Raw genomic sequence first — 23592 nt, forward strand, 5'->3', positions numbered from 1 at the left:
TGTTAGTCATTGCCATTGGTTTCTGTGGTACTATTATTTGAATGATGTTAACTAACTGAGAAGATTAGCTCCCTCTGAGTTTTGCTCAGATTTGACTTATTAGTTATGAGTGATTGCAGATATTCTGCACTTGCAAGCAGATAGTCTTGATAACATAATAGATTTATCTCTAATTCCTGTGGATCAAGTGATACTGTACTTATTTAGAACCATACTCAGTAAAAAACATTGTCCATTTTCTGTGCTGCATGAACCTGTGCAAAGATGAAATTCTTTTTTCAAAAATCATTATTTATGGGTGGAAGATGAACAGACTAATTATTGATTCTGGCACCCAGTACGAATACTGCAGATATTAATAAAAGGTTGGATGCAGTTGAGGGAGGCATTGAAGAGGGTGGCTGAAGGCTTTGGTTGAAGAGTACAGCAGGCTGAGAGACAGAGCATATGAAGATAACAACTGATTGACACTAATCTCTTCTCGTAAGAATACAAAAGATGAACTGCAGAGTTGTGGAACTGTGGACATGTAAAATAAATTAAAATGAGCAAAAAATCAAGCTAGTATTTCTGAAAGCTTTGAGACAGTAGCATGGGGTTTTTTTTAGGGGAATTATGGATTATAAAATATTCTGAGGTTGGATTATTTTGTACCCATCTACATTAGGGATGGATAAACTTTGCCAACATGAGGGTAAGCTGTAAGGAGCCCAAGGTTTCCAAGTTGAGAAAGGATGCAATTAGATTGCAGCTGTCTTCCTGCTAATAAAATGTTGGTGGGATAACAGAAATAGATCAGGGAAGAGTTGGAGCATGGGTTGTGGCAATCGATTGACATTGCTTCAAGTTGTCCTCTGTCTCCGGTTGTTCTTTGTAGAACAGGAGTGACTAGTGTTCCAGGATTGACTGCCAATCCCCCCGTAAGGGACGTTCCTCAAGAACAAAGCTGAGGGATGCTGGTAAGGCAGCATGAGGATGCTTCTTCAGCTGTACTAATTCTAAGACTAAACAGAGCCCTCAAGTTTCCCAGGCATTCCCCGATACTATTGATGCATTTTATTTACGTATTTGTGCAAAAAGGGCATTAAGTGGCTCAGTTCTCAAGGTCACTGTTGAAGTAACTGGCAGGACTCAGAGGTTCCAGCTGGTCTGCAAATAGGTTCCATTTTGGAGGAATTGCTCTAAAAAACTGTCCTATGTATGACCTGTATTTTTTAATTAAATGTATGACGCTGCACCTCTTTCACCAGGCTCTTTATTTTGAACATAATTGTGGGTTTGAAATGAGAATATCGCTGTTACATTTCCTGAAAAGGGGACAATAGGTATGTAGGGCTTTTGAAATTATTTTAGGGTATTTGGTTTGTCAGCTGGCAAGATGCTCCGAGCATTATGCATACAATACATTGAGATCTATGGAATCAAAAGTGGAATATAGGAGTTAAGTCATTCATATGACACTATCCACCCATCTCAAAGCACCTGAGGAGAATACATGACAAAGAGCTATGATTATTATTGCAGTGTTCATCTAAAAACTAGAGACAGGCCTGAATTAACACCGTGTATATGAACATACTTGAACTTTGGGGGGTGCTGGTGGGTGAGAGAAAGATTCAGAAACTGAACATGGATCTTTATTCCACAGTTCCATTATGTTTCAATAATGGGTCAAATGTCGGCCATGGATCTGAAAATCTCAAATACTTGGAGGTTCCAGATCAAAATTTCTAAAAACTCAGTACATGGCAATAAATAAATAAAATTGTCTCTCCAAAGAAGGAAATTTTGTTGGACTTTTCCTCTCATTTGAAATTCTGAAAACACAGAGCAGGTCGTACAATGAAACTTTTGATTAGTATGGGTTTTTTTTAAAAAGAAGTTTGACCAGCTCTTGTCTTGTATCAATTTGGTAGCAAGGCCAGAGGTAAAGATAATTTGAATGAAAAGACGACAGATATCAGAGGACAAAAGGACAAGAACTGACATGTGTGACACACACACACACACTCTCTCTCTCTCTCTCTCTCTATATATATATATATCATGATTTAATATATATATATTAAAAAAACGATGCTTGGTGCAGAAAAGCAGCAAAACCTGCAAACAAAGAATGAGTGATCAGATAGGTGATCCATGAGGATGGAATACTATAGAGAGAGATGAAGTGAAATGAAGAATCATAGAATATTAGGGTTGGAAGGGACCTCAGGAGGTCATCTAGTCCAACCCGCTGCTCAAAGCAGGACCAATCCCCAGATTTTTAGTCCAGTTCCCTAAATGGCCCCCTCAGGGATTGAACTCACAACCCTGGGTTTAGCAAGCCAATGCTCGAACCCCTGAGCTATCCCTCCCTGAGGAGGAAGAGGGAATCAACCCAGCTGAAAGAATGATGTAGTTAACTACAAGGAAGAGACACTTCCTGATGTTACAGGTCAGTTAAGGGTATCATCATGTGAGAGGTGACTGGAGAGAAGGCTACTGTCTCAAATTTATCAATTATTACTAGCACTTACTGGAGAGAAAATGTTGAGATTCAGGGCCAAAATCCTGGTGTGCTTCCTGTAGCAGTTTAAGGCGATCCTCTACAGATACCTATACACAAACAAAATAACAAGGTTTCTTTTTTATTTTGTAAAGCAGGAGTCACAATAAAAACATTGGTTTGCATTCAATTCCAAACAATTTTTGTGTATCTTTTACATTTATTTACTCTCAGTTCATTACACCCACTGTTTTTCTTTTTCAGTTCAAGGTAACGTTGCGCTTGTGTAAGCAATGCAGATCAATAATGAACAACCGAAGTTTCATGGTGACTAAAGCTGTCCATTGAAATGTCTGTTTTATTTCTCCCCATTTCTCTTGTCCAACTGTCTGTAGTCAGCAGGCCTCACTTTGATCATATCAATCTTACAGCTGCCTTTACAAGATGGGACCATTCTGGAGCTGACAGGATGGCCAGACTTCCTTCTGGTTTACTAATTAAACTGCACTAAGCACGTGCAGCAGGGGCTTGGCTGCTTAGCTAATTCTCTTTAAGGCAGAAAATCATTCCAACACCAAATTACATTTTGAGAGACAAAGAGGGATGCTTCAGAAATGTTAATAACTTTGCCTCCCAGCTTGTTCTGAGCCTAGTAGCCCAACAGCTTACATCCAAACTCTGCAGGTTCCCAGCAACAAAGGTAAAGGAGACATATTTTTTCCCCTCTTTCACAACATTTTGATTTCCCCAATTCCTTCTGTGTGTGACAGGAGAGAGAGTCTGAGATTTGGGGAAATCAAAATTAATAGAAGTGGATTGACAAAAAAATATATACCATAAAAGATAGTGGGGGGTGGGGGGCAGAAATGAAAAGATTGGTAAACTGATAAATAAATGAAGAATCCTCATTATTTAATTCGGCATGAAACCGTAAATCACCTAAATAGATACACAGGTTCTGCTTTATCAGTCCTAGACCACTGAAGCACTAGTCAAATATAAGCCATATGAATCCACTCCAGACCCCTCAAGCATGTTTTCTTCTCCTAAACCTTCCCATGGTCCCAGACCTATTGGTATTCACATTATTCATGAAAAATTCCCTATGGAAATTGGACATTTAAAAAAAAATCAACTTTTGTACGGGTGGCCACACAGCAGAAACATATGTTCAAACTTACAAAAGTTTCAATAACTATGATTTATGGAGTTATTTCAGTGCTTACAAATTGGTACAAATATTGCTATCACACAGGTGAAACGAAAATAAGATCTAGTCTGTAAAGATTAACGCAGTCCCTTGAGTGAGTGAACTGCTGAGAGAGCAGAAAAGGGAGGCTATCAGTCAAGACAGTGAAGGAAAGACAGTTCCTTTCATTGCTTTTTGCCACTATGGTAACAGAGTCAAGAGAGCAATAAGGGAAAAATAGTAATTTACTTTGTAAGAGAAAAAGAAGAGTACTGCTGAAGCACTTCCCCATTCAGGGAAAGGAGGAGGGCATACCTGTAAAAGTTTCCAGCGCATATTAAGGTCATCCAGCTGGCGAGACATCTTTAAAGATGGATGAAGGTCAAGTGGAGACAGCTGACTAGATAAATCATTCACTGTTTTAACTTTCAAGTTGATTGGTGCAATCTCTTCTCTGAAAGCCTGATAGGAAAAAGAAGACACACACTTGGCTTGACCACCATCTTACAGAACAGAATGAAAGCTTGCATACCATATAAAAAACAGTTACGTTTGGTTGACACTGACATGGCAGTATAGATATGCTAAACAAGAGCGTACAAAGGAGGTAATTAGCATTCTCTATGGAGGAAAGCCTATTTACTTAAATATAGTCTGACTGTAAAGGATTCTACCCTGTTGTATTATTTGACTTTAAATCCACTCCTGTACACAGGGCCCATATAAAGCCTACTTACATCCCACTTAAACTATCAAAATAGGCCTTAAATAAGTTTTCCAGGGTATATAGGGCTTGTGTGGTCATTCTGCACAGGGGTGGATTTCATCCAATACTGCAATATTCTACAGTGAGTTTTAGTAATACTGGTTCACACCAAGGATTCTTAAACCAAAGTTATTGAATAAGGCTGACTGTTGTTCCCTGATCAAAAGCTGCTGGCAAAATCTTTATTCAAATACCTCATTACTGAATTAGCAAACATGAGGCAATGCATCTTCCAAGGAAAAGGAACAGAATACTTTATGGGATTCTGACTGGACAGTTAAAACTATTATGATTTAAAAAGAAGAAAGGTTTTCTGAACCAAACAAAACTAAATATAACATTAAAAAGTAAAAGTTTTAGTTATGGTTGAAAATATGCACTAAATGTCTTTCTTGCTGTGAGCAGGTAAAGGTAGTTGTTTGATGCTGTGAACAAGCCAACAACTAGAGAAAGAGAAGGGGTTTTTTTGGACAATCCAACTATTCCCTACCTTCCTTGAAACTATCCCTAATCAGTCCCATTCACAGGAGACATCTACAGGCAAAAGGGGAAATTTTGATTTGTGGGCTGCCAACAGTCCCCCACAATTCTAGCAGATCTTTCTGCTTTCTACAGCAATGAAAATTTAATAGACTTTGCTTTACCCTCCGTTGCAGAAATGACATCAAGATATGACAAACTGTTTCTTAACACAAGAACAAAGAGATATTCCCTGCAGCATACGAGAGCTTGGTTTACTGTCTATACTAAAATGGAAAAGGGGGAGGAATGTATGCATTACTCTTAAATCAACTGCGGTCTGGATATAAATCTGCTTTGACTGTGTTTGACTCAAAGTTTCTAGGTTCCATTGAACCTGAATAGTCTGAGTAAAACTTCAGGGGACAGAAGTGTAAAGCCCTACTCATTTATGTATGAACAACAGTGAAGTGAAGCAGTCAGATATACTACTTACATAGTACCATACATGCAAATAATTATTTGCAATACATATAAAGATGGAATCTTTCTTGCAAATGTTTACAATCCAAGATAGTCGATCCTTTCATGAGTAACTTTAGATGCTAAGGTCAGAGGTAAACCTGTGCCTTTAGCATGGCTTTGATCAGTGTGTATTGTGCGTGCTTGTATGTTGGAACTGAAAGAGATTATACTGTGGAGCTGAAGAGTCTGAGTGTTTCTGGGTATGACATCATTTGAGTACTAAGGAATATAAAATAAAGTTAGTGACAATCATAGATGTTGCCTTAAATAGCAATTTCCTTGAAGTTTAATAATGGTGTTGATAGGAAATGCCCTGGAGCAAACATAACTATAAAGGCCTATAGGCAGCATGTAGGGTATGTGTAACTAGTGTAAGCAGCCTGTGTCCACACTGCAGCATGTAGCTACATATGGCAATGAAAGGCTCTGGCAGGGGGAGACAGCAAGGAAAGGCTTCGACAGCTCCCTGCTACTAGAGCCTTTCACTGTGGTAAGAAAAGACTGTGGCAGAGGGGAGGCAGTGAGGAAGGGCTTTAGCTGTGAGGAGCTGCCAGAGCATTTCCCTGCTGCCAACCCACCACCAGAGCCTTCCCTTACTGCTGGAGCCTTTCCCTATAGTAGGGAAAGGTTCTGGCTCTGGGGAGGCAGTAGGTCACTACACTGCTAAAAACAGTTGTTATATTCACAAAGAATGTCATGCTTACTGTAGTTTTCTCAATGTGTTCCTGCAATGAGTCAATCAGTAAATCTCCTACTGGTTTCCAGCCATTTCGCACATTCTCAGCCTCTTTCAAGTCAGCATCAAGGTCGTCCATGGCACACTGCAAGTCTTTCAGTTTCTCTAACGCTTTGTCCACTTGCTTCTGCCAGTTGTGGGCACTGGCATTCAGGCTCTCCCATTTCTCTTTCACCTCTGAAGACTGCTTGCGCATAGCTTTGGCAATTCTCTGTGCTTTCTCCTCTGGGGTCAACTCTGCAGTGAAAAGGTGGTTTCAGAGTTTAGGTGGGTTTTTTTTCCCTTGTTCTTTTTTTTTTTTTTTAAGCTGCTGTTCATTTTTGGTTGAACAGATTTAATTCTGTACGAGGAGCAATTCAATAAGACTCTATCAGATAAGACGCCCAGCCAATTCAGAGATCATCATAACTCAGCAGATTTTTCTTTAAATAAATCAACAAGAAAAGTCCATGTTGACAAATAACATAAAATGAAAAACAAAACTGTATTCTTAAAGAACAACATGGCTAGGATAACTGCTAAGAAATTCATCCTCATTTCCATACATTACAAAAAGCAAGAGCCTAGGACTGGCTATTGGTGTTTGTGGTACCTCTGGAATCTGCAAGAGTAATCTGCAAGGTGTGCTACCTCACTTTTCCAGTTCATGAACCTCTGCCCCAACCCACATTTTTTTTCTCTTTTAACTCTCTTTAATTCAGGTTAAAGTGGATCATGTTTTCTCAGTACCACACCTTAAATATTTCTGCAGCTCAACAATAGTGATTTTAATGTTAATTCCCCACTTAAACAGTCATATAAATGGAGTACTGCAAAGCTTAGAACTGCACAACAAAACCGAAAACAAAACCAGGATTGCTAACCAAAATGACAGAGTTGAGATTTAGATGCACATTCCTCATTAATTTCAATGTCGAATTCCCCTAAGCGGCTTTGAAAATTGCACCGGGGATCCCCAGAAAAATTCCATTTATGTCAATGGATAGCTGTTACAACTGAGCAAACAAAGCTGAAGGTAGGATAAATATGGCAAGGATGGGTGCCTCAGGGCTGGTCTACACTGGGGGGGGGGGGAGAGATCGATCTAAGATACGCAACTTCAGCTACGTGAATAGCGTAGCTGAAGTCGAAGTATCTCAGATCGATTTACCTTGGGTCCTCACGGTGCGGGATCAACGTCTGCGGCTCCCCCGTCGACTCCGCTACCACCATTCACGCTGGTGGAGTTCCGGAGTCGACGGGGAACGCGTTTGGGGATCGATATAATCGCGTCTAGATGAGACGCGATATATCGATCCCTGAGAAATCGATCACTACCCACCGATAAGGCGGGTAGTCTGGACGTACCCTTAGTCTTAAGGAGATAGTTTGTATGATGACACTGATTATGTCTGGAAGTTTTTGTTTAAATCCCACTTAGAGTCAAGACCTGAGCATGCATAGCATTATTTGACATTACTGTAACTTACAAACACACTGGCTAAAGTTTCACTCTCTGACAGTATGTGTTAAGTACACATATGCCGGATCTCTTCCTTGTTATAAACAATTCGTGGGAGCCTGATAAGAAGTTACCATTTCCATAACTGGTGTTCTTTGAGATGTGTTGCTCACGTCTATTCCACAATAGGTGTGTGTGCTCGCCATGTGCACTGGTGCTGGAAGTTTTTTCCCTTAGCGAACCCTGGAGTGTCGCCTCTGTGGCACGGTATAAGGGGCACTGCACGCTCCCCCCACCCTCAGTTTCGTCTTGCCAGACAACTTCGACAAAGGGGAAGGAGGGCAGGATGTGGAACGGACATGAGCAACATCTCGAAGAACACCAGTTATGGAAAAGGTAACTGTCTTTTCTTCTTTGAGTGATTGCTCATGTATATTCCACAATAGGTGATTCCAAGCTATATCTGTTGGAGGTGGGAAGGAGTTCACAAATTTTTGGGATGGAGAATGGCCCTGCCGAATGCGGCGTCCTCCCTGGTCTGAGAGACAATCGCATAATGTGAGGTGAATGTGTGAACTGAAGACCATGTGGCAGCCCTACAAATGTCCTGAATGGGGGGGACATGGGCCAAAAAGACAGCCAAAGAGGCCTGCGCCCTAGTCAAGTGCGCCTTCACAATTGGTGATGGAGGGATTCCCGCCAGGTCATAACAGGTATGGATGCACGAGGTGATCCAGTTGGAGAACCGCTGGGTGGAGATCAGCCGACTTTTCACACTCTTGGCTGAGGCAATGAACAGTTGTGAGGACTTTCTGAAAGGCTTAGTCCACTCCAGATAAAAGGCCAGTGCCCGTCTCACATCCAGCGTGTGGAGGCGGCGCTCCTCACTGGACGCATGGGGCTTGGGGCAGAGGACTGGCTGACCCATGGGATAGGCGGAGACCACCTTTGGAAGGAACGAAGGATGTGGGCAGAGTTGGACCTTATCTTTATGAAACACCATATGGGGGGCTCGGAGGTCAGGGTCCTGAGTTCTGATACCCGCCTAGCTGATGTGATCGGAACCAGGAAGGCCACCTTCCACAAGAGGTGTGACCAGGAGCACGTGGCTAGCAGCTCAAACGGGGGCCCTGTGAGATGGGCCAACACCAGGTTTAGGTCCCACTGCGGGACTGAGGGCGTAACATATGGGAAAAGATGATCCAACCCCTTAAGGAATCAGCCAGTCATAGTATGGGAAAATACCGTGTGGCCCTGCACCGGCAGATGAAAGGCCAATAATGCCACCAGGTGCACCTTGACTGACGAAGGTGCCAGGCCCTGGACTACAAGGTGAAGGAGGTAGTCCAGAATAAGCTGGATCGGGGCGGCCAACAGGGAACCGCCCAGCTCATCCACCCATCTGGAAAACCAAGACCACTTTGCCAAGTAGGCTTGGCGTATGGAGGGCCGCCTGCTTTCTAGGAGGACACGCTGAACCCCTTCTGAACACGTCCTTTCCTCCCTACCTAACCCTTGAGCAGCGACGCCATGAGGTGGAGTACCGCGGAGATCCCAGCAGTGGCGTGCCTCTGGAGTGCGGGGCTAACATCGGTGGTGCTCCTGGTAATGGCATGAACATAACATACCGGGCCGCCTGCAGGGCCTCCGGTGTGGAGGCCATCCAGACATCTGAAGAGGCCTGCTCCGAATGGGCCTAGCTACTCTGCTCAACCTGAGTCAGAGGCCTAGACGCCGGTGGGGATCGAGGATTGCCCAGCATGGGTCTAACCTCTGTCCCGGGTTTACTCCAGTGCCGCAGCAGAGTCTTCTTCCTAGCCTTCTTGGCGTGCCCACTAGTCGACTGCGCCGAAGGGTCAACGCACACTGACACTGCGGTGCCTGGTGCTGACTCGGAGCGGTGCGCTGGTGCCAGGGTCAGTGCCGACTCCATCAGAATAGCCCAGAGCCTAATGTCCCTTTCTCTCTTGATCCAAGGCTTAAATGACCTGCAAATCTTGCAGCGATCGCCAAGATGGGTTTCCCCCAAACAGTGTAAACAGTCCGCACATGGATCACTCACTGGTATAGATCGCCTATGAGTGTTGCACAACTTAAAACCCGGGGCACGGGGCATGTCCCGGCCCGGGAGCTCTAGCTAAACTAAACTAATTAAACTAACTAACTACAGGTACCATACACTGAACGAACAAGCAGTTTTGGGGACGAGCTACAGCAAAACTGGAGCAGAGCAGTTCCGAAACACCTTCACTGGTGGCAAGAAGGAACTGAGGGTAGGGGGAGCACACAGGTGCCACTCCAGGGGTTGCTAGGGCGCTCCCCTACGGGTGCTGCTGGGGAAAAACTTCTGGCACCAGTGCACATGGCGAGCTCACACACCTACGGTGGAATACACATGAGCAATCACTTGAAGAAGAATTGTGGTCTACTAGCAGCATGATGTGCTGACATACAGGAGTTCCAGACTTGGGACTGAGCAATGGATCTCGTTTTCTAGAACAGGGACCGAGAATCCACTGAGCTTGTAAAGAGAAGGGAAAGCTCCATTTCACATTCAAGCAAGACCTTTTCTGGCACTCAGAGTGGCCTCAATGACCTCTGGAAACAGCTTCATCCAGCCTATTTCTTCTGAGGGAATGTTGCTGTCACAGTGACTGAAACAAAAAGTAACTCCCAGAGGACTCCTCTTTCATGCAAGAGACCCCCCCCACCCACACACACAATGTTGCATGCACATAAAAATAAGCTAAATGGTATTACACTCATTTCTATGTATAGAAAAGTAGCAGCATTTTAGGAACATTTCATTTATGCAGTTTTAACCATTAAAAGTGAATGTTGTCTATAAATATAAGAATGACATTCATGAAAAAAGATGAAAGCGGCATTTTTATTGGAAGAGATCAAATGAGTCAAATAACCTTCCCATTTAGTGGTGGGTAGCCATTAAAAATATCTTTATAATGGACTTGGCTTATCAATCAGCCATCTGTAAAAAAGGAACAAAGGTAACAAGTTTTTCCTTCTTTGGAAGACACAATGTTATAGTCAAAAGTATATTATCGTGATGGCAGAAATATATGCTATTAATATGCTTCTAATGAAGATGAATACTAATCAGTTTCTTAGCCCCTGGTCTCTAACACTGCAACCTTGCTGGGGATAATTAACATAAAAGAAACTTGTAAAAATATTCAAGTTCGTACTATTCATATTTTAGCTGAGAAAATCAGTCATCCTTAACAAGGGGTAAGCGTGGATGGAAGGACCTGGTTTAGATTAAAAAAGGAATTGCTATTAGCCCATTGTGTGAAGTTTAAAAAATGTATTTATTTATTGCGAGACCCTGACCCTCTTCGTTTTGGTACACACAAGAATGGAAATACCATCAGCGTCTATTTGATGACAGCTGAAGGCAGAAGTACTTTAAGTTTCGTGAAAACCCCTGTTTCCCCATGATTTTTTTTTTTTTAATAAAATGCCACGACAAAGCCTTGTTGGAAACCGCAAAGCCACTTGCAAGAAATTTTATTGCTGACTACGTAAACCAAACAAGTAAGTGAGCTAAAAAAATTTAACAGAACATGCACAACAGTGGAGCCAGAGGCTAATATGCAGACTGGAAATAAGGTGTAAATTTTTAACAGGAAGGGTGTGACAGACTGTACCCCTGTATTCATCCCTTGTACACTATTGTAATAATTTTTGTACAAAGTATGCCTTGTGAGGTATCATTTGAAAACTATAATTTTCTGACCATTATCATCTTGGTAAATTATATATGGTAACATTAGATGTAAAGTTATAAGATTTCACTGTGTGGTGTTACTTAAACATTTTCCAAGTCTGGGGAGTGGCCAAACCAGTTCCTCAGAGACAACGAGCAAGCTAACGCCTCAGCCAGGTCTAAACAAGGTCAATGGGCCATTACCTGCTAAAGTGCCATTTTTTGGCAGGAAAGGCGGCATGGGTGAGAATTTGCATTTTAGCAAAGAAACAGCATGGGGTTCCTGTCCATGCAGACTTTTTGTCTCCTGAATCTCATCTGGAAATGCCTCTCAAAAGGAGAGGAAGGACTATAAAAAGGAGATGCCACAAGAGCCCGCCTTCCTCCTCTCTGTCTCTCTGTCCATCTATTCACTGCAGCAGAGGGAGGGCGCTGCCATTACACAGATACTGGATGGATCACTTGATGATTGCCTGTTCTGTTCATTCCCTATGAAGTACCTAGCATTGGCCACAGTCGGCAAACAGGATACTATTAATGGGCTAAATAGACCATTGGTCTGACCCAGTATGGCCAATCTTATGAGTCCTGGGCTAAGAAGTTTGGCCAGTAATCCTGTTAAGAACTTGTGGTGAGAAAAACATTGCATTGAATTTAACAGTTTGTTAAATTAGGCACTAGTTGTGTTTTAAATTTATTTTTCTTGTAACTATTTCTGACTTTTATGCCTCATTACTTGTATTTACTTAAAATCTATTACTTTATAGTTAATAAACTTGTTTTATTGTTTTTATCTAAACCAGTGTGTTTGGGATAACAGGATTTGTGCAGATCATTTCTATTAATAAAATGATGGACTTTATATGAGCTAGGAAGTACAAGACATACATTTCTGAGGAAAAGTCGGGAACTGGGAGTGTGCTGGAGTCACCCTGCCCCCTCCCCACACACACTCTAATAAGGTGACCCTGAGAAGATGGCGGCGATGGCAAGTGTTGGGGAAGAGAAGAAGGAAGATTCTTTTACTTGGTTTGTCCTTCTAGCTAACACCAAACTGAAGCACATGTGACAGATGTTAGTCACATCCCTTACTGTGTGGAAGGCACCTAGAGTCCATGGTGACAGGTGTGGTATAAGAATCAGAACTGAACAGAAATAAAAATAGAAACATTCTCCTGAAGCTGTTGAAAGGCATGTACAAGTTATTTGTTAATTCACTGTCATTCTGCAAACATGACTATTGCATTTTATTTGAAAAAATACTAGTTGTATTAATGTGTTGAGATTGTTTTATTTAACTTTATAGAACCCTTGGGGGTGCTTATCAACTTGCTTTAAAAAGGCATTTACTATGGAAATAAAACCAGATAATTAGTTTTATGAGTATAAAATCGTTTAACTTTTATTCACTTAAGAGACAAATTCATCTTGCATAACAATGTTTGCAATTGTCATTAACACGAAACCTCTTATTTTTTAAAGCAGAGAACACATTTGCAGTGACTTTGGTTGCATAGTTTAGAACTGTAGACCTGATTTCATAAAAGATGATTTAACAGTGACAATTTTCCTTGGGTTAGGAAATCTTTTCATCAGTCCATCATTAAGCAAGCTGGCACAGGGATACACAACTCCTTTATACTGTGACAAAAACACTGTACACTAGCTGTTGCTTTTTTTGTCTTCACTTAGTATGAAATCTTCTGATTGATCAGTCTCTTTTTTTATGGTACTTATTACATTATCTCCACTTCAGCAGCTGCTCAGAAAGTAAGAAAAGCTCTATAATCAGACCATCTGGTTACCAGAGAGGAAAAATATTAACTGACCTTGGAATCAGGGAGAGAAAAAAATCCACTGCTCTGGTTGCAACTGCTTCATTTCAATAAGCATCTTTTGTCACAAAGTGATGAAAATAGCAAAAAAAAATTCTCAATGTCTAGTGGAGGTAAACTGCAATGGGATGTGAACTTTTAAAACTGAGGTTTAGAACTCTTACTTTGAGTACTAAGCAAACAGATTCCAAGGAGTGGTCAATATGTTAAAAAGAAAATATTATGTATGAACAGTGTGTTGCTTATTATCAGAGGGGTAGCCGTGTTAGTCTGGATCTGTAAAAGCAACAAAGAATCCTGTGGCACCTTATAGACTAACAGACGTTTTGCAGCATGAGCTTTCGTGGGTGAATACCCACTTCTTCGGATGCAAGTGTGTTGCTTGTTTACACATTTATTTTAGATAACTTAAGCTGCTCCTAGTTCCACCAGTTCTTGGTTTTTTAAGCACTTATTCTTGTTCATTCCTCAATCTATAGAAAAAGTGCTATTTTAGGGCCTGACTGCAGCTAGTGTTCTTTCTCTGCCTAGCCATAGTTATATGTTCTTTAAACAGCATAGAAGAACTGAAGCTGATTTAATGTCCATTCCCCCAATTATACAGAACATGTTCTCTTTTCCACGGTTCAGTGAGTCTTTGGAGCAGAAAGTGAGGGTGCAAATGACACTGTCATCATTATGAGCACTTTCAGAGCATTTAAACAGGCATAATGAGATACTGTCAAGCTCAAAATCGGAAGAATCCAACAGTATTGTCATCACAAAATTATGTCTTTAGCATCACTCCAATGAAAAGTGTTCTTCAAGCTTCTAATAACCCTGGCAGAAAACTTGCTTACAACAAAAAGTACTACAGAAACAAGAAGTTTAGATAATAAGCAGCAACTGGGTACCACAAAATGTAGCAATTAGGCAAATTTAAAGCAGCCATCCATGCAGGCATAACACAGCAGATTCTGCCACACCTACTCCTGTAGAATAGTACTTTAATCAATGGGACTATTTTCATCTTTAATAAAGTGGAGAAAGGCCTAACAAAAACCTGTGTCTGGAAACTGAAGCCAGACAAATTCAAATTAGAAATCAGGCAGAAATTTAAGTGAGGGTGATTAAGCAGGGGAACAAACTCCCAAGGCAAGAGATGGAGAATCCACCACTTCATGTCTTCACATCAAGACTGGGTGCCTTTCTGGAAGATACGTTTTAGCCAAACACAAGTTATTGGTCTCCATACAGGGGTAACCTGGGAGAACCAAATTGTCTATGACATACAGGAGGTCAAACTAGACGATGAAATGGTCCCTTTCTGGACTCACACTCTATGAATCTATCTACAGTAAGGTACTGTTTTTGCAATATGCTATGTGGACAGGAGATATTCATAAGACACTCACAGACCACCTGCCTGCCAATTATCATTTGGCAGTTTACCATGGTCACCCAACCTCCTAGTCTGTCCCCACCACCTTTTGAATATTACAAGATACTATGTTTTCATAACATTGCACTGCGAAAATTTAACATATGTAGCGTCATCTAAAGATCACTCTCTTGTTTTCATTCAACATTGAACAAAAATCAAGTCCTGACAAATATTGCTGAATAAAAAGCACTTGGCACTAGTAGCGTGTTATGATTTGGCACAGACTGATTTGGGTGCTTTTACACATTTTGAGATGTAAGTTATAAAATTTGCTGAGGTCATGACTGGCTGAATGAGCAAAGCTAAAATCAGAATATATTATTTTCATCTTCATGATACTTCATGCAATGTTGGCCAAACAGCACATTTATTATATATGCAACATATCAAATAAGATGCAAAACTACTGAATTTTGCATAACATACTCTTGATTTTTCAAAATAGCAGGAGATAAGATCTAATATAACAACCAAGAAGTAAGTATTAGTCAATAAAAAAAAATGTTCATTTGTTTTAACCGGCAGGTTAAACTATGCAATGCAAAGCCAAAGAAGGGAATCAGAAACGAGGAAAATAAATTCGTTGTGGTAGAAAATTACACAAAAGTAATGTCAGATTGCTACAACATTAATTGTTTTTAATTAACATTAACTTGAAAAGTAGTCTAGGAAGGCTCTACAGGATGTATGAAATCAGGAGAATGAATATTAACACAGGACAGAAATAATCATATAATGACTTTGCAAATTGTATAGAGTACTAAATGATATGCATCTGCACGGTAATTCAGATTTCTGCAGATTACTCCATAATAATTTAAATTACTAGTTTATTTATTTCTAGTACAATTACCATGCAATATTCAGCAGTAAGATTTCATGATAACAGAAGAGATACAATTATGAATTTACTCTACAGCTACATGATACTTACTGTATGTACTTATACAATTATTATATATTTTTTTCTTTTGAGCAATTATGAATAGACTTGCTACTTTTTCTCAGGTTCCTGAAAATAGCTAAATATGAGTCAACTCTTGCAGTCACTAAGGGTTAAAAGACTACCGATCTAGAACAGCTGTATTGCATTATTCATCAGGCAATTCCAGAATCTAATTTGGTTAATATTTTACAAAAAGAGTAATATATGCAGATTTTAATGGCTTATGTTCCAATATTCTTCACAATCATATTTCAGGTGCATAGCTTTGTTATTGAAGCAAGAATTTACAAAATTGCACTGATGTTATCCATATTTTGAGTTTATAATGAAAGGTGAAAAATTCCAGATATGCCTCCTCAAAATGTTTTTAATATAAAATATAGCCTTCTGTGATTTATTTGTACATTTCCTCCTTCCATCATTGAACACTGGATATTTACAAAGCAATTATGGTTATACTTGATCAATTTAAAGGAAGTGAAATGCCCAATTGCTTTAGAAATTCTAGGCTACATAAATGATGAGCTATAAAATGTATACTGGGACCTAAATATTGATGTTGCAACATTCATTTTACATGTTCCAAATATGAAGAAAACAGTAACTGACCAGTTTTTGAGTGCAGGTTTTTTCTTGGTTCTTCAGGGCCCTCAATTGGTTGGTCGGCAAGGAAAACTCGTGCCTGGTCTACAGCATTCAGAATGGTTTGCTCTTTATCCTTCAGTTCACGCCTCAGTGCCTTATGCAAGGGAAAATGAGAGTTGCATTTGTAACTTAATGTTTTGTACAACAGGCAATGTAGCAACCGCTCCATTTTCATCCCTCTGACCCGTATCGTGAGTGACTAATAGTCAACATTTAATTCATGTTGCAAGACAAAATGTAAATTTTGCAAAAGAGAGATGGGAAGAAAATGAATTTAGACTGCAGAGGTGATTTTTGCAGAACTAACTTAAATATGTGAATACAAGAAATATGATGTGTTTAAAATATTCACGAAAAGGAAATTATTATACTTGAACTTACATAAAAACATACTTTGAAGCCTTCATTACTATCTGAAGGATTCATAGGATATAATAGACTGCTCTGACGTGTGTGTGTGTGTGTGTGTGTGTGTGTGTGTGTGTGTGTGTGTGTGTGTGTGTGTGTGTGTGTGTGTGTGTGTGTGTGAGTGAGTGAGTGAGTGACAGACAGACAGACAGACAGACCAAAAAAAAATACATTCAATGGAACACAAGAAGATAATTTCACTACTGGTAATGAGAACTGCAGAAGTATTTTAAATTCTTCAGAATATGTTATGTTAAAAATTATGAAAATTAAGAAACAGAAACAAATTCAACTACACAAAATCAAAACTTAACCAAAGAGAACATATTATGAAAAGACAGTCTCCAATTAGCCTAAAATATTTTCAGCCTGTTACACCAAGGCAATTGCAATTTTTCTCTCAGAGGTTTTTCATGCAAATGTAAATTAATCTCATCAAACTTTATTCTATAGTGCTTTTGTTATTTTATTTATAAAGGGGTGGGGGAGAATTTAACCTTTCTCCTTTGGAGTCTTGTGTTTATGAGCACAGTCTGCTCCAATATTCTCTCCTAAAAAACATTTAGTTCCATATAAACTTTTAAAATATCCTTCTCAGAAATAATTTTTATGAAACATTTACATGTTACTACCACTGTAAATACACAATAGCATACTTTTAATGCTATGTATTATGGTTTTCTGCTTTTAAATGAATATTTTAAACATCTCTAATTAAAAATAAATGTTAATTTTACTGCAAAAGTCCAGTCACTCCCCAATGCCCACAAGAAACAGCATAGTACTCCAGGCACTATATAACAGAACACGCATCTTTTCCCTATAGAAAAGAGTTCCTAGTGGAAGGATAAGAGCAGAAAGTAGGAAAGTGTCTTACTGTATTTTCTCCAGATATTTACATAGGGGGTGACGCATACTAAGGCCTCAATTATGCAACTGGATCTACATGTGGGAAGACCCAGTGGGACTCCATATGGACACAATGGTCTGCTGCATGGATCTGATTGTGGAATCAGACTTGATTTTGTTTTGCAGCTACATTTTAATTCTAATCCTCCTCCACATTCTCTCCCCAAATTTTCTTCACAGCAATGAACACGTGAAAATAACAGTTTTTCCTTTGAGAACACACATGGCTATTCCTCAGAACAAACACAGGGTATAGAGCATCATACTGAAATTCTCCTGCACATCTGACATTAGAGAGGATATGTCAAAAGCACAACATTTGTAACACCAAGGCTTGACCCCAATAGGACTACTCATATGAGCAAAGACAATAATGTATATATTTGTGCATCAGATCCTAAACTTTAAATAAGCCTTACTGAGCAGCATACCCTGATTTAAAACTCTACCCCCACTTTAGAGGGCATTTTCATTAGAGATAGTATAGTATACTGGATATGTTATTTTAAAAGTCTGAAAGACTATTAAAGCCGGATAATCTTTCATTGATTTTCCACCCAGTTTACTTTCTAATTTCTTACTTGCACACAAATATTACATGTACATTTTAGCAGTAGTGAGGCAGAGGGGAATGGTACTGTACTCATTTCACAGCCCTTCCATTGTTATTAGATATTCGTAGTACATCAAAACAGTTCCATTAAGCAATTAACTTCAGCATGAAACAGAAACACGCACACACAGAGTAAATTAAAAGACTTTTATAATAATACAATATTTATTTTATCATCATCTAGTCAAGTAGACTCTACATAAGTAACTAGAATAAAAACATCAATACGGGTATATAAGATCACATGACAACTAGTTCAAAGTCAGAAAAATTCTCAATATTTTTTAAACTAATTGGCCCATAACATTTCAATATAGAGCACAAAGCTAAAATATAAAACTTGTACATCACCAACTGCTGTCTGGAATTCCTTTCCTCCAGTTCTATCCAATTCCCACCTCCCCCCCACCCCTCAACCCCCCGTCTGAATTCCGTCTTCCACACTCCACTGAAATTGTTCTTGTCAAAGTCACTAATAACCTCTTCATGGTCAACTCACAGAGCCTGTACTCCATCTTCCTCTTCTTTGACACTGTCAACCATGCTCTTCTTCTATCCTCCCGTAGCCTTTCTGGTTTCTCCTCCTCCTGCTGAACTGTATCTTCAGAGATACAGTTAGTGGTCATCCTTTTCTTCTTTCAAATTTCTGGTGCAGGTCACACAGGGCTCTGTCCTTTCTTTTCTCCCTATATATCACACATCACTAGACAATCTTATTTACTTGCACAACTTTACCGGTTGTCTTTTTGCTGATGACTCAAATCTCTCTCTCCATTCCAGACCTGCTTTCCTCCATACAAACCCACATCTCTATCCATCTTTCTGAAATCAATTCCTGAATAGAGGGGCGGGGGTTGATCTAAATTATGCAACTTCAACTACGTGAATAACGTAGCTGAAGTCGATGTACTTAGATTTACTTACCATGGTGTCTTCTCTGAGGTAGGTCGACTGCTGAAGCTCCCCTGTCGACTCCGCTTGCGATTCTCGCTGTGGTGGAATACCGGAGTCAACGGGAGAGCGCTCGGTGGTCAATTTATCAGGTCTTCACTAGACACGATAAATCGTCCCCTGCTGGATTGATCACTCCGGAGGTAAGTGTAGACATGCCGTTAAAGTCAACATGGCCAAACATGACCTCTTGGTTACTCCTCTTTGCCTTGCTTCATCACCATGGATAACAATATCTTCTTCTCAGTCACTCACACCTATAATCTGGGTGCCATCATTGAGTCAGCCCTAGCTTTAGAGACATACATCCAAGCAGAAATCTCATGGCTTCTTCTTACACGACCTCTCCAGGATTCAGTCCTCCTTCTGGCCATTCCATTAAAACTGTCATGTATTGATTCCTGACAACTTACTTTCCCCAAATCCATTCAAAATTCTGCTGCTATAATCATCATCTTCTTGGCTTGTTGCTCAGACCACGTGAATCTGCTCTTTAAATCTCTCCCTCTAGCTCTGCATCAAAGCTTTGTATCTTTACCTTTATGGACATTCACAGCTCTACCCTGCTCCACTCCAGTTAACTGATCATGTAACTTAACCTCTCATTTACCACTGACAATACTCCATCAGCTTCCCCAGACTTTACTCCCCACCATGCTGCTTCTGCCTCAAGCACCCCTGGCGCACACTCAAACCAACACTTACGCATCAAAAATACTCTCCATAAAATTCTATACTGACTCTCCTTATTCTTCTTCAGATGCATCCGTTAGTCTCATTATAATGCATGCAAAATCCAGCCTCCTGACTTAGGCAGGTGATGAACCACAATTATTTAAGCCCTACAAATCAAGTCAGTCCACATCAATATTTAAATTACACACAGAACAGATTACAATAAACCTTTTAGGAATCACCTACACATTACCAAGTAAGAGACCAGTCCTGAAAGCACTCTGTATGCAGGAACTGAGACTAGATAAGGAAGTAAGGCAGGAGACCAGTATCACCAGCATATGCATAAGTTTCCTTGGGTGAGCCTTGGATGCTAGTCTCTACTTCTAAAGTTTGTTGTTTGCGTATCATTAAAATAGAACCTTAGCTTTAAAATTTACAGGATAATATTTTTGTGCAAAAAATATATTTTAAAAGGTTTATGGGCTGGTTTGTTTTTTTTACCCTCTGAAGTTCCTTCAATGTTAACTCCAAATTAATGAAGATTTTCACATAAGGGTTTCCATAGGATTTTTTAATCCCTGAATTTTTCAGAAGTGTTCAGAGAAAGGAGTCCATGTGGAATCTGTGCAGAAATTCCAGCTAAGCTTTGAAACTCTATAGGGATGGATCTCCCCATCTTCCTGTCTCCTCCTTGCCTGCCTCCAGTTTACAATCTCAAACACTAATGAGACTCTTCCCTCATAGCTCTCATTTAAATTCTCTCCATGGCTCCTCCTTTGGTTCTCTGCCTACCATGGCCTCCGTTAAGTATGCATTAAGTATGCATAGGGGCATGTATACTTCCTTACTTCCACATCATCAGTGGAATTCCTCATCATTAATTCCCCCCTACTGAGAGATCCTTCAGCATGAAAGGTACTTTACAGATGAAAAATTAATATTCAAATAGCAATAATTTGAGAGTAAAAATTAATATCTTATTCATGCAACATGGCCTAGTAGTTTACATATACCGAAATCTACTTCAAAAATAGCTGCTCCAACCCAGCCTCCTTATTCCTTATTTCTTTAGCAGTACTTAATTTCCTAGTCTGTTTTTGTGCCAGTAAAAAAGAATAGCAAAGAGAATATATGATGTAGTAATAACTAAACCTATCAGTAATATCCTACATTTCCTTCCAGACAAACTTTTCTGCAGTGTACAGATAATGAAAAACAAAAATCCACTTGTAAGTCTACTCCTTTGCTCAAATTTCATTAGTCTGGAGTGGATTGAGGACAGGATTTGACTGGAAATTCGGATCTATAAGAACACTATGGAGAATAAAAATAACACATAAAAAACCTATTGAGAATCATAAAGAAGGCTGTAATAATAAATTTTACTACTATATTAAAGATTTTGGTATAATACTTACGAAATGCATGAACACATTTCTAGGTTTTATTTAGTTTTGCAATGGCCTCATGGACTAAATTAGTTAAGGCATGCACACACAGTGCTGGCCCATAACTGGCAGCTTTGAATGCAGTCTGGGTTGCCGTTTACAGTGGCTGACTAGGTGATGCTGCAGAGATATGGGGAAATTTTGGCTTACCCTGTGCACATCTATGGTCATTATACAGATATACATTGTTAAGCTAAAGTTACATTCCTTAAGCAGTGGTCACATTTATTTATATTGTTGCAACTTTATGGCAGTTGTCTTTGCCCTGTTCTGGGATCAGACTGGTTAACTGAGATAAGGTGCTAACTTCACTGGATGGGAGGACTTTCAGCACTGGACACAGGTATAAAGAACTGTCCCCAGGAGTACAAGACCAGCACAGAAAATGTGGGACCATTCGCCAAATGAATCTCAGTATGGGAGCTTGGGTATTTTTTTCCCCATCTCCTCTGAAGCATAGGGTGAGAATGCTTGCTAGGATCATCTGGGCACATCTCACCTAAAACTATTGCCTGCCATTGCAGGGGCCTCGAGCATTGGTGATACCTCAGTCTCTCCTCCTCTCTGCCTGTGGGCCACCACAATTTATTGTCCTGAGGACTGAAACACTTTGGTTTAACTGAAGTCATTGGGCTCAACACAGGGAATTTGAGTGAATTTAATGGCCTGCAATATGCAGGACATCAGACTAAATGTCTGATCGTACCTCATTTTCACTGGCACTCACTATGTTAGACATCCAATATAGTGAATACCAGTGAAAATGAGATAGGATCAGAGGCTATAATAGGGAAAGAACAAGTTAAAAATTACTTAGACAAGTTAGATGTCTTCAAGTCACCAGGGCCTGATAAAATACCTCCTAAAATACTCAAGGAACTGACTGAGAAGATATCTGAGCCATTAGTGATTATCGTCAAAAAGTCATGGAAGACAGGAAAGAAATTAGACGACGGGACTAGTGCCAATCTATAAAAATGGAAATAACGACAATCTGGGGAATTACAGATCAGTCATCTTAACTTCAGTACTTGGAAAGATAGTCAAGCAAATAATTAAGCAATCAATTTGCAAACACCTAGATAATAACGTGGTAAGTAACAGTCAGCATGGATTTGTCAAGAACAAATCGTGTCAAACCAACCTGACACAAACCAACCTGACAACTTTTTTTTTACAGGGTAATAAGCCTTGTGGATGGGGGGGGGGGGGAGAGAGGGAGAAGGCAAAGTAGATGTGGTATATTTCGACTTTAGTAAGACTTTTGATACTGTCTCACATGACCTTCTCATAAAAAAGTAGGGAAATACAACCTAGATGGACCTACTATAAGGTGAGTGCATAACTGGTTGGAAAACCATTCCCAGAGAGTCATTATCAGTGATTCACAGTCAAGCTGGAAGGGCATATTGAGTGGGATCCTGCAGGAATCAGTTCTGGGTCTGGGTCTGTTCATTATCATTATCAGTGATTTACGTAATGGCACAGAAAGTACACTTATAAAGTTGGTGGATGATACCAAGATGGGAGGGGCTGCAACTGCTTTGAAGGATAGGATTTAAATTCCAAATGAGCTGGACAAACTGGAGAAATGGGCTGAAGTAAATAGGATGAAATTCAATACGGACAAATGCAAAGCACTCCACTTCGGAAGGAACAACCAGTTACATATATACAAAATGGGAAATGACTACCAAGAAAGGAGTACCGCAGAAAGGGATCTGGGGGTCATAGTGGATCACAAGCTAAATATGAGTCAACCGGGTAACACTGTTGCAAAAAAACAAATAAAAAACAAAAAAACTCCATTATTCTGGGATGTATTAGCAATAAGCAATACTCCAAGCTGATTAGGCCTCAACTGGTGTGGCATCCAGAACAGGACACAATACATTTCAGGAAAGATGTGGACAAATTGGAGAAAGTCCAAAGAAGAGCAACAAAAATTATTAAAGGTCTAGAAAACATGACCTATGAGGGAAGACTGAAAAAAATGGGTTTGTTCAGTCTGGAGAAGAGAAGACAGAGAGGGGACATGATAACAGTTTTCAAGTATGTAAAACTTACAAGGAGAGAGAAAAATTGTACTCCTTTACTTCTGAAGATTGGACAAGAAGCAATGGGATTAACTTGCAGCAAGAGTAGTTAAGCACTGAAATAAATTGCCTAGGGAGGGTGTGGAATCTCCATCACCGGAGATTTTTAAGAGCAGGTTAGACAAACACCTGTCATGGATGGTCCACAAAATACTCAGTCCTGCCATAAGTTCAGGGGACTGGACTAGACCTCTCAAGATCACTTCCAACCCTACGATTCTATGATCTAATGGTCCCTTCTAGCTTTAAATACTCCGTTAAGTCTGATCCCAGAACAGGAATGCAGGGCAAAGACAACTGCTACAAATT

At 40.0% G+C, this 23592-nt stretch overlaps 1 protein-coding gene across 6 annotated transcripts in view; it reads right to left on the reverse strand.

Annotated features, from left to right (window-relative positions):
• The window catches only part of UTRN (utrophin), a 576172-nt gene that overhangs the window by 131403 nt on the left and 421177 nt on the right, over positions 1 to 23592 (reverse strand). For all 6 annotated transcript variants that reach the window (XM_039528635.1, XM_039528634.1, XM_039528636.1 and 3 more), the window contains 4 exons: positions 16145 to 16274; positions 6132 to 6400; positions 3993 to 4139; positions 2520 to 2598 (listed from right to left, as the gene is read on the reverse strand). In XM_039528635.1, the coding sequence (XP_039384569.1) occupies positions 2520 to 2598; positions 3993 to 4139; positions 6132 to 6400; positions 16145 to 16274 (625 nt within the window). The remainder of the gene's footprint in view (positions 1 to 2519; positions 2599 to 3992; positions 4140 to 6131; positions 6401 to 16144; positions 16275 to 23592) is intronic.

The sequence above is a fragment of the Mauremys reevesii genome, linkage group 3, assembly GCF_016161935.1.
Source record: "Mauremys reevesii isolate NIE-2019 linkage group 3, ASM1616193v1, whole genome shotgun sequence".
Taxonomy (NCBI): Eukaryota; Metazoa; Chordata; order Testudines; family Geoemydidae; genus Mauremys; species Mauremys reevesii.